Below are 12500 nucleotides of genomic sequence, written 5' to 3' on the forward strand. Positions count from 1 at the left end.
ACCCTAACCTAACCCTATCCCTAACCCCAACCCTAACCTAACCCTATCCCTAACCCCAACCCTAACCATTAAACCTCAACCCTGAACCTAACCCTATCCCTAACCCCAACACCTAACCCTAACCTAACCCTAACCCTAACCCTAACCCAACCCTAACCCACTCTAACCCTAACCCCAACCTCAACCCTAACCCCAACCCTAACCTAACATCTAACCCTAACCTAACCCTAACCCTAACCCTAACCCTAATCCTAACCCTAACCCTAACCCTTACCTCAACCCTAACCCTAACCCCAACCCTGACCAAAACCTAACCCTAACCCTAACCCTAGCCCTAACCCTAACCCTAACCCTAACCCTAACCCTAACCTCAACCCTAACCTCAACCCTAACCCTAACCCCAACACCTAACCCTAACCCAACCCTAACTCTAACCCTAACCCTAATCCCCACTTGGATTTTGGCATGGTGCCTGGAGCTGCGGCTATTTCCCCTAACCTAACCCTAACCCTAACCCTAACCCCAACCCTAACCCCTAACACTCTAACCCTAACCCCAACCCTAACCCCTAACACTCTAACCCTAACCCTAACCCTAACCCTAACCCCTAACACTCTAACCCTAACTAACCCTAACCCTAACCCTAACCCTAACCCTAACCCTAACCCTAACCCTAACCTAACCTAACCCTAACCCTAACCCTAACCCTAACCCTAACCCTAACCCTAACCCTAACCTTAACCCTAACCCTAACCTTAACCCTAACCCTAACCCCAACCCTAACCCTAACCCTAACCTCAACCCTAACCCCAACCCTAACCCCAACCCTAACCTAACCCTATCCCTAACCCCAACCCTAATTCTAAAACCTAACCCCAACCCTAACCATTAAACCTCAACCCTGAACCTAACCCTATCCCTAACCCCTAACTCAACCCTAACCCTAACCCCAACCCTAACCATTAAACCTCAACCCTGAACCTAACCCTATCCCTAACCCCAACCCTAACCTAACCCTATCCCTAACCCCAACCCTAACCTAACCCTATCCCTAACCCCAACCCTAACCATTAAACCTCAACCCTGAACCTAACCCTATCCCTAACCCCAACACCTAACCCTAACCTAACCTAACCCTAACCCTAACCCAACCCTAACCCACTCTAACCCTAACCCTAACCTCTAACCCCAACCCTAACCTAACATCTAACCCTAACCTAACCCTAACCCTAACCCTAACCCTAATCCTAACCCTAACCCTAACCCTTACCTCAACCCTAACCCTAACCCCAACCCTGACCAAAACCTCACCCTCTCCCTAACCTGGCCTAACCCTAACCCTAACCTAACCTAACCTAACCCTAACCTCAACCCTAACCCTAACCCTAACCTCTAACCCTAACCCTGACCATAACCCTAAGACCCTCTAACCCTAACCCTAACCCTAACCCTAACTCTAACCCTAACCCTAACCCTAACCCTAACCTTAACCTAACCTAACCCTAACCCTAACCCTAACCCTAGCCCTAACCCTAACCCTAACCCTAACCTCTAACCCCAACCCTAACCTAACATCTAACCCTAACCTAACCCTAACCCTAACCCTAACCCTAACCCTATTCCTAACCCTAACCCTAACCCTAACCTTAACCTAACCTAACCCTAACCCCAACCCTAACCTAACCTAACCCTATCCCTAACCCTAACCCTAACCCCAACCCTAACCTAACCTAACCCTAACCTCAACCCTAACCCTAACCCTAACCCTAACCCTGTCCCTAACCATAACCCTTACCCTGACCCGAACCCTAACCTAACCCTAACCCTAACCCTAACCCTAACTCTAACCCTAAACCCTAACCCTGACCATAACCTTAACCCTTACCCTAACCCTAACCCTAACCCTAGCCCTAACCTAACCCTAACTGTACTCTCCGCAACGTTTTAGTGCTTTGACAGTCAGATAAACTCCCTTATCTCACATGACTCTGAAGACAAGAAGTTTATTTGCCCACAGGATTAATGACGTGTATGGAGTGAAATTACAAATAAACAAATAAACATATTTTATTGATGATAATAATAACAACAACAACAACAACAACAACAACAATAATAATAATAATAATGTCCAGGAATTACCAACAATTACAGCATTGTATCAACATTCACAATAATGTAATATTCTGCATTGCTTGCGAATAAACGTAACATTTTTTTAATGTAAATAATGAATACATATGACGCTAAAGCACAATGTGGCTATTTGCAATAGCCGGATTGAAAGTTATTAATAATGATCTAGGGTAACATTACATAACATTTTACATTTGTATTCAAGTATAATGCACATCCATGTCAATCAAATAAATACTTACAAGCAATGCTGTTGAAGGGTTGAAGATTACAAAAATATATGGCGATTAAAGAGAGCCATAATTACCGATGCCCGCATGGAGCAATCATTACTTCCTGATTCACATGAATACCAGAAATCACAGAATAACAGCAACTTTAGAACTTGCCACTAGATGGAGGTAGAAACCATTAAATGAATTGAACAGGATAATTAGTGCAATGAATAACATTAAAGAATTACAGACAGTAAATAATTACGTGTTATTAAATTAAACACAAAATAAAGAATATGTAACATTAATCTTGTTCCAGAACACTAACCCTTTACTTCACTTCACTTAGTACACTTCAACTAGTGTACTTCATCTAGTACACTTCTTCCAGTGCACTTTAGATTTGCATTTCATCTACATGTGCATTTTATCTACTCATTTAAAAAAGGGGAAAAAACAATAAGAGAGCAGTTGTTTTGGCACTTATTTCCGGTGGCAGAGGTAGTGTGTGGTGTGAGTGTTTAGTGACTTGGAGAAAGCCAGTGCACAACAAGGGCTCTGGGCTGGTCTATGTATGCATACTTAAAGTTCTAGTATGCTAACCCTAACCCTAACCCTAACCCTAAACCTTACTCTTCACCTAGTGCACTTCCTATCGCACACTTCATTTAGTGCACTTCATCTAGTGCACTTCACCTAGTGCACTTTACCTAGTGCACTTTACCTAGTGCACTCCACCTAGTGCAGGTCACCTAGTGCACATCATTTAGTGCACTTCATCTAGTGCACTTCATCTAGCGCACTTCATCTAGTGCACTTTACCTTTTTTTTGTGGGGACTACAACAGGGCGTGTTTTGGCACTTATTTACAGTGGCAGAGATGTGGTGTGAGTGCTTAGTGACTTGGAGAAGGCCAGTGCACAACAAGGGCTCTGGGCTGGTCTATATCTCAAATTAATACATAAAAATTTAAGTTCTGGGGGTTTAGTGCACTTGATCTAACCCTAACCCTAACCCTCTAACCCTGACCCTGACCGTAACCCTAGCCCAAACCCTAAACCCTAACCTTAACCTTAATCATAACTCCTATTTCTAAACCCCCCAATCCTAACCCTAACCCTAACCCCTAACCCTAACCCTAACTCTCTAACCCTAACCCTAACCTAACCCTAACCCTAACCCAAAACCCTAACCCTAACCCTCTAACCCTAACTCTAACTCCTATTTCTAAACCCCCAATCCTAACCTCTAACCCCAACCCAAACCCTAACCCTAAACCCTGTCCCTAACCCCAACCCTAACCCTAATCTCTACCCCTAACCCTAAATCATAACCCTAACCTCTATCCTAAACCCTAACCATAACCCTAATCTCTCTGCCTAAACCTAAATCCTAACCCTAACCTTAATCTCTCTCCCTAACCCTAACTTTAACCGCTAACCTTAACCCCAACCCTAACCCTAGCCCTAACCTCTCTCCCTAACTGTAAATCCTAACCCTAAATCCTATCCCTAATCCTAACGCTAAACCCCAACCCTAATCCCTATCCCTAAATCTGATGCATGCAGCTACTGGAAGCCAGTGGGGTGGTGTGGGAGAACTTGGGCAGATTAAACACAAGTCGTGCAGCTGCGTTTTGGATCATTTGCAGTGGATGAATAGCGTTCAGGGGAAGACCTGCCAGCAGAGAGCTGTAGTAGTCGAGTCTTGAAATCACAAGAGACTGAACAAGCACCTGGGCAGCCTGTGTGGACAGAAATGGTCAAATCCTTTGGATGTTGTAGAGAAGAAATCGACAGGAACAAGCCACGTTAGCAACATGTGAGAAGGAGGACAGTTGACTCTCCATAGTTACCCCAAGGTTACGAGCAGTGGCTGAAGGGAAGAGCAGAGAGTCATGAAGTGTTATTCAGAGATCTTGACCTGGAGATGAATCACCTGAGATGACCAGCAGTTCTGTTTTGCTGGGGTTGAGTTTTAGTTGATGAGCACTCATCCATGAAGATATGCCTGTCAAGAATGCCAAGATCCGAGCAGAAGCTGTGGTATCTGATAGAGGGAAACAAAAGATCAGTTGATTGTCATCTGCATAGCAGTGACAAGAAAACCCATGTGAGGATAATACTTCACCAATGGAGTGGGTATAGAGGGAGAAAAGGAGGGGACCAAGTACCGAGCCTTGTGAGACACCAGTGGTGAGTCTGCACGGGGCAGATGTGAATCCCCTCCATGTTACCTGGTATTACACACACTTGCCTTGATTCTACCCCTTAAAAGAGTCACTAAAATGGGTCTGATACACACACAAGTAATAAAGTGTGTAAAATACTACATTTCATTCTATCAGCATGGACAGCTTTAGTATTTAGAGGGTATTATTTAGGAATTACATCAATATTAAATTATTATGCAACAAATTATTCATTTTACCAAATCACAAGAGCATATTTAATGATTTGCAAACTTAAACACACAAACAAAAACTTATTAAAAAGTGACAGTTAAAGAGATTTGTCTGCTGACTGATTACATTTACAATGTTTCTACTTTAAGCTGTGTGTATAAAACAACCTTATTTAATTACATTGTTAGAATGAAATGTAGTTTCAAGAATATATCAAGAATAATGAAAATAAATTAAACATTGAATGTTTCATAATTTTAATGTAAAAAAACATTTTTTACAGTTGATGTTGTAATTACTTTATGAAAAAAAACTGTTTATCTGATTGGTTGCCATGCAGCATCTCGTGTGTAATTTTATCTTTAGCATATTTATGTATTTGTGGAGTAAAGCCTTGATGCTAGAAACGTCTTTTTTTCACAACATTTTTTGGATCGTGTAAAATATGGATGTTAGAAAAGGGCTTGTTGGTTCCGCTCCTGCAAGGCCTTTTTCAGATTTAGAATGCAAACACCTGATGGTTTAAACTTGGAGATTAGAGTTAATAAAGCAGAGACAGAATTAAAAAAAAGTTTGCACATTTATTAAGTTACACGGTTCTTAATTTATGTAAGCTTAAAATGTGATTTGTTGCTATTAAGTGCTATTAAGTTGCTAAACGTTATCACAGCATATAATTGTAAGTCTGTTTTGTTTTTGTTGCGACGTGATCATGGTAATACTGATTGTGATTTTTTTTTTTTTTCCACTTTACGGGAAATAAGCAGACTAGTAGTATAAATGTGTGCTTGCACTGCATTTTTTTCCTTGTTTTTGCAAGTTATCATTGCTGATTGCCCTCATTGGAGGCCGCATGCCCCCTGTTAGTTATGGTCTGGCACTGGCTCTGTATGGACATGGACAGCCTTAACACTAATATTGACAAAAAGGATGGAATACAGGCCATTAATAGTTCCTTTAAAAAAAAAACAGACATGTTCAGGCCTTATAAGGTGATCTAATAATAAAAAAACAAAAAAGAAAGAAATTGAATTTTGATTTTGGAAAAGATGCCGTCTCCTATTGCCACAAAAAGAAATTTGAAGAATTTGTAAAAACACTAAGTAACCATAACCCATGTAAAAAAGTAAAGCATTAGAAACAGATTAAAAAAACCTTTGAAATAAATCTATTCAATATTTTATAATTTTATTTTTATTTTCTCTAAACCAAACACACGCACAACTATATATATATATATATATATATATATATATATATATATATATATATCTTTATTTTTTCCAAAAAAAATAATTTAAAGATTCTCTAATTAAGGTAAGTTTTTTGATGTTGGAAATCTACATCTGGTAAAGGTTTAATGGGAGGGAATTTAACCTGTAAAACTAAAAACCACAATAACCTTGACTCAGGCTTGGACATGATTTGGATTAGAGCCTCTGTCAATTCCCCTAGCCTAACCCTAACCCTATCTAACCCAACCCCTAATCTTAACCTCTAACCGCAATTCCTAACCCTTACCCCCAAACCACTTCTTTACTCAATACTCTAACTAGATCCCCACTCCAACCTGTAACCATAACCCTCATGCCAAATATTCTGTATCCTCAGTTCCCTAACCTAACCCTTAACCTCATCGTACCGCCTCAAACCAAAACCTAAACACTGAAGTGCTTTAGTGTTCAAACATATTACTTTATACATTCTACTTTCAAGTCAACAGTAAAGTGTTTAGAACTCCAACACACACAAACACACAAACACATTGATAAATTGTTTTGCTTATATAGTAAATTACATATTTTGACAATTATTATTTTAATTTCAACACTTTTTTAAATTTGTGATTTGCTACAATTTTTTTAAGTAACACCCAACTGATAAAAAGGTAAGTAATAAAAGTATTGGTACCATAAAACACTACTATTGTTTACTAAAACTGAACACTCAATGAATACTATGATTAATTACACTCTCAGTACTATCAAATGAGAGATTTTTGAGGGTAAGTGGAAATGGAGGGATTAGTAAGGAAAGGCAGAAATAGAGATGTAGATGATGAATAAACTCTGGTAAGTTATTTGTCCATGCTGGTTTATTGTTGTTGCTTGGACCTTCAGTTTCTCCAGACCGGACTGATTTAAATAGCGGGTGGTGAAGATGATTCCTCTCCCAGCCTCGTCTTTAATCCCAAACAGCTGCTCTTTAACCTCTCCATTTTGGTCAAGGATGGTAAACACTGTTCGCTCCTGAAGTACACCAGATTCGGAAAACGCTGATAATCGAATAACGTTCTGTTGGGCTGGAATTCCCAGAGGAAGTGTGAGGAGTTTATACTGAAGGAGGAGAGAAGATCCTGCAGCACAACCATGTGAACATGGCTTGTAACACACACTGTGGATTAGAAAAGGAATAATTCGATTTTAATTATTGAATTATTCGGTTTTTATATATTGAACGTTTCTGTACAATCTTTTGATATTGACCAGTCAAGTTTTTTTTTTGTTTTACAATATAAACCTTTTAATCAGATTATTTATTAGATTATTAAAACGTTAAGGTCAGATGATTACACATACATCACACAAATGCAAATAGAAACTACAGAAATATAAAAAAAAAAAAAAAAAAGTATTTCTTTTTACCCTGGACTTCCTCCTCTGTGATAGCTGGCAGGACAGGGTGTGTCTAAACACTGATAACTCCCCCGCATGTTAAAGCACATTTGGTTTGGTCCACACTGTACACTGCGCTCAGTGCATTCATCAATATCTGAAATTAAACAGTGTTAAGATTCATTTATTAGCACTTTTTTGCAAATAATTATAGATCAAAAATCTTACAAACATTCAAATGTAAAACTCTGGCTGCATAAATATAATGAACATTCTATGGTCATATGACCATGAAACGGTACCTCTGCATGTTTGACCATTGGGCATCAGTAAATATCCGGAAGGGCAAAAACAGTGAAAACTTCCCAATGAGTTTCGACACTCATGTTGGCATGGCTTCCTAAACACACACTCATCAATGTCTGAGCAGGAAGAGGAGCAACATCACAATCATTCATTCATATTTACAAAAATCATGAATCAGTCCAGACATAATTATTATTTTATTTTTATTTGTTTTATGTTTTTGTTCTAACTCACCTACACAGCTACTAGCTTTATTTGTATAGCCAGGTGGACAGGAGTGTGAGTTACTCCATGTTGTCCCCGGCTGTGTGTTCTGTAGCAATGTAAGGGTTTGACCTCTTGAGGACACCAACTGAGGCTGAAGTCCAACCCTTACCCGAGTTCGATTATTGAACCCATTTCTTCTCTCGAGTCCAGCACACGAGCGACCATCCACCAGCAGTACAGTTCCCGGGGGGCACAAACACCGAAAACTACCAGGCACATTTCGGCATTGATACCCACATGGACTTGGAGTCTGTGCACACTCATCAACATCTAACACATCAGAAAGTGCAAGTAAAATATCATTCACTCATTTTATAAACCATGATGGTTTGGAGTGTAATGGTTTGGAGTGTGATGTTTGGAGTGTGATGTGTGGAGTGTGATGGTGTGGAGTATGATGGTGTGGAGTGTGATGGTGTGGAGTGTGATGGTTTGGAGTGTAATGGTTTGGAGTGTGATGGTTTGGAGTGTTATGGTTTGGAGTGTAATAATGTGGAGTGTGATAGTGTGAAGTGTGATGGTTTGGAGTGTGATGGTGTGGAGTGTGATGGTGTGAAGTGTGATGGTTTGGAGTGCGATGGTTTGGAGTGTGATGGTGGAGTGTGATGGTGTGGAGTGTGATGGTGTGAAGTGTGATGGTGTGAAGTGTGATAGTTTGGAGTGTGATGGTTTGGAGTGTGATGGTGTGGAGTGTAATGGTTTGGAGTGTGATGGTTTGCAGTGTGATGTTTGGAGTGTGATGGTTTGGAGTGTGATGGTGTGGAGTGTGATGGTTTGTAGTGTGATGGTTTGGAGTGTGATGGTGTGTAGAGTGTAATGGTTTGGAGTGTGATGGTGTGGAGTGTGATGGTGTGGAGTGTGATGTTTGGAGTGTGATGTTTGTTGTGTGCTATGTTATGCGATGTGGGTCATATGGTGGTGTGATAACGTGTGATGTGTTGTTTTTTCTCTTATGATGAATATGTAAAGGAATCATACCTATACACGGTTTGCCCACACCCTGAGAGCGGTAGCCCCTCGGACACAAACACACATAACCACCAAATGTGTTTTGACAGACCTGGCTGTAGCGACACATGTGACTGCCGTCTTTACACTCATCTACATCTGAAACACATGTGTAGTGCTCATTTCATCATCCAAATAATTAGAAAATCTAAATTACGATTAGATTAAACTAAAATAAAGCTAATCCAAGTAAAAATTCTCCAAAAGGTAATTGCTCCCTCCGGCTTTCTTTTCTTAGCCTTTAAGTTCCTGATGGTTAGTAGCAGTTTTCATTTTGCAACTTTCAATGAATATTAGTTTTATCCAGTCTGTTTCTACTGGTGAAATCATGAACCCATTTCTGAGGGTTCTGACCCATCAAGGAATGTTCACCAATCTTCAAGGTTCTCCAGATTATGGCCCCTCTCCAGACCACTTTGCAAATACCTTCTAATGTATAATTTACACACATTTATATATATATATATATATATATATATATATATATATATATATATATATATATATATATATATATATATAATCTATACATTTTGTTCTCACTTACCCACACACACACTGCTTTCTGACTGAGTCATTCCTGGTGGGCAGCTATCAAAACACTCATACCCTCCTTCTGTGTTCTTGCATTGCTGGTGAGATGGACATACACTACTCATACACTCATTTATATCTACACACACACACACACACACACACACACACACACACACACACACACACACACACAGAAACACACACTAATTTGAGATGTTTAGTATGTTTCACCAATCACAATAATTCTTTATTGTGTCAATATAACATAATTGTATCTGTGTTGTATCTGTTTGTATTTAGGTGATAGATTTAGTTTAAGTTTTAACATTTTAGAGGTGTATTTTTTTGTGTTGTTCAGTGATTGAATTTCAGTACCTGAAACTGATGAAGAATTCTTTATACTCTTAATTCTTTCATATTTATGCACCACTTCCATCAGTAAGAGTCCATTATATCATTTTATTTACAACTCTGGTTATTTCAAAGATACTGCAGGATATCTGATTTAATATAGTTTAAACAATCATACACACACACACACACACACACACACACACACACACACACACACACAAACTGACCAAAGCAGCGATGTCCCACCAGCTGGTATCCAGGCAGGCAGCTGCAGCGGAATGAGCCAAGTGTGTTAAAGCACTGATGCTGGCATGGAGACACAGACGATTCTACACACTCATCTACATCTAAATAACACAAATAGGAAAACTTAACACAATTAACACAATTCTACATGCTTGCATATATAATTAACTTATTTACAATGTGCAACTGTGAGAAGGCATAAGCTGAAGATGGAGTAAAATCATCAAAATACCTACACAGAATGTGTAGAGAAACATATTTTACAGATTTTTTCTAACCCAATTTTTCACTTTATTATTTTTACGTTCTCTCTAATTAACCCAACAAGTTGTCATATTAAAACTCTACAGTACCTTCACAGCCATCAGTTCTGGTTCTATTATTTGTACCAGCAGTTCTGTGTCTGAATCCTGGGCCACAATTCACTTCACACCGATAATTTCCAACTGTGTTCATGCACAACTGGTTATGGAGGCACATGTGAGATCCATCCACACACTCATCTATATCTGTAGGACAGACAACACACAAATACACACATACACAAACAATTCTAATTTCTTGATAATTGTGTGATTTTTTTAAATGTTTAATTTCTCTTTTAAAAAGTTGCATAATATAAGTTGTGTTGACATTTAATACAAATAAATACATTGATTGATTGTGTGTGTGTGTGTGTGTGTGTGTGTGTGTGTGTGTGTGTGTGTGTGTGTGGAGAGCGGGACATGTGTGACCTTGGCAGCTGTTGCTCTCAATGTTAATGGTGAATCCTGATGGACAGCTGCAGCTGAAGCCCCCCATGATGTTAATGCAGGAATGAGAACATGGAGAATCTGACACACACTCATCCGCATCTGAAACACAGCAATATAACAAAACACATCATCACAAAACACCTAAAACATCTTATTTGCTTTTATTTACATATAGTTTTATGGCAAATGTCTAACACTTGTATCCTGGAGCTTTGAGTGTAATATCTGCACGTTCTTCAGAAACTGAGATGCTCCTACATGGTGCAATTCCAAAAAATTATCCCTTAGCACTAACTTTCCTACAGATCTATATGAGCTGCAAAGGTCTGAAATTCTCATGGAATTTCATCTATATTATAATCAAAACATTAAAGATATTTACCAGTGCAGTAAGATGCTTCATTCAGTTTGAATCCTTCTGGGCATTTCTGTCCATCACCATCTACAAAATAAAACTTTTATGTGACAAAACTGCCATTTTTTTAACATTAATAAATGTACCTGAAACTTTAACTGGCATTATAAACATGATGCATGCCTTTCTCCTGCTCACATGGCCATGATGATCATTGTCAACACAGTGATTGGTTTTGATATATTAATGATATTGTGAGCATGATTAACAATGTGAGAAGAAAGATGTGGGTTGTATGTATGTAGAAATGTAATATTCTGACCTGGCAGTGAAAGTGTGGCTGTGATGTGAAAGTCCAGCCTGAAGTTGAGCATGTTGTAGGAGCTACTTATGTCCGACAGATGAATTTGCTGAAGTAAGGGAGCGAGAGGTTTTACTGATCCATCAAACACCAGGGAGTGATTACAGCGCAGAGTCAGCATTGAACCGACACCTTGCTGCAAAGAATTCTGGGTAGACCACGAATAAATCTGACCAGAGCCAACCTGCACATACGTCTCATCAAAGTCCTACAGTAAGACATTTTTTTAACCCAAATTAATATTTATTCCATATTTCTAAAATTTTATATATCAGTGATTAATGTAAAGTCCTAACTGAGGTTTAATTCATACCTGCTGATGTATCACTGGAGATAAAAACACTGAAGGAATAAATCCATTAATAACCACATCAACTAGCAAAACTCCCTCTTCATCCAGACCTCTGGCCACGTGGGTGATCTTTAAGATCTCTCCTACACACAAAAACCCACATCTTCAGACCTATTACAATAGTTTTTTAAGAATCCTAAAACAGGATCTGGTTGTTGTGAATATGCTTTGATTCTGATCAGAAAAGTTACCAGTGTGAAACTCCAGTTGGGATTCCTGCCTGAAAAATCCATGGCTAATGGAGAAGCCATTTTTCATTCCTGCTGATTCATAAACAGCCGTCCAGTAAATGGGACTCAAAGCAGATATAAGAACTTTCAGCAAAGGTCCTGCACACACACACACACACACACACACACACACACACACACACACACACACACACACACACACACACATGTGCCACAATTGAGGCCATTAAATCATTCTGATGTGTAAGGTTCTGATGCAGTGTGTTTAATGTCAATAAAGTGCCTCTTATCATCACAAATCAGTGGAGCAGCAGAAACATTTACACACAGCAGCAGTGTGTCAGGGTTTTGCTTGAGTACTGTAAAAGAGTGATTATGTTGTTTTGGCATTTGGTTAC

The 12500-nt window shown here is 39.2% G+C and overlaps 1 protein-coding gene across 3 annotated transcripts in view; it reads right to left on the minus strand.

Moving 5' to 3' along the window:
• Nucleotides 1-6033: 6033 nt before the first annotated feature.
• Nucleotides 6034-12500, minus strand: part of hmcn2 (hemicentin 2) — a 55538-nt gene continuing 49071 nt past the window's right edge. For 2 of the 3 annotated variants that reach the window (XM_046872325.1, XM_046872326.1), the window contains 13 exons: nt 12103-12240; nt 11873-11994; nt 11521-11767; nt 11226-11285; nt 10823-10942; nt 10442-10597; nt 10070-10189; nt 9499-9624; nt 8922-9050; nt 7911-8213; nt 7673-7792; nt 7401-7527; nt 6034-7149 (listed from right to left, as the gene is read on the minus strand). In XM_046872325.1, the coding sequence (XP_046728281.1) occupies nt 6780-7149; nt 7401-7527; nt 7673-7792; nt 7911-8213; nt 8922-9050; nt 9499-9624; nt 10070-10189; nt 10442-10597; nt 10823-10942; nt 11226-11285; nt 11521-11767; nt 11873-11994; nt 12103-12240 (2138 nt within the window). In that variant the 3' untranslated portion in view covers nt 6034-6779. Of the gene's footprint in view, nt 7150-7400; nt 7528-7672; nt 7793-7910; nt 8214-8921; nt 9051-9498; nt 9625-10069; nt 10190-10441; nt 10598-10822; nt 10943-11225; nt 11286-11520; nt 11768-11872; nt 11995-12102; nt 12241-12500 lie in introns of those variants that run through there. The other variant, XR_006928387.1, reaches the window with a different exon arrangement.

Source organism: Silurus meridionalis, chromosome 17 (genome assembly GCF_014805685.1).
Source record: "Silurus meridionalis isolate SWU-2019-XX chromosome 17, ASM1480568v1, whole genome shotgun sequence".
In the NCBI taxonomy this organism is placed as follows: Eukaryota; Metazoa; Chordata; class Actinopteri; order Siluriformes; family Siluridae; genus Silurus; species Silurus meridionalis.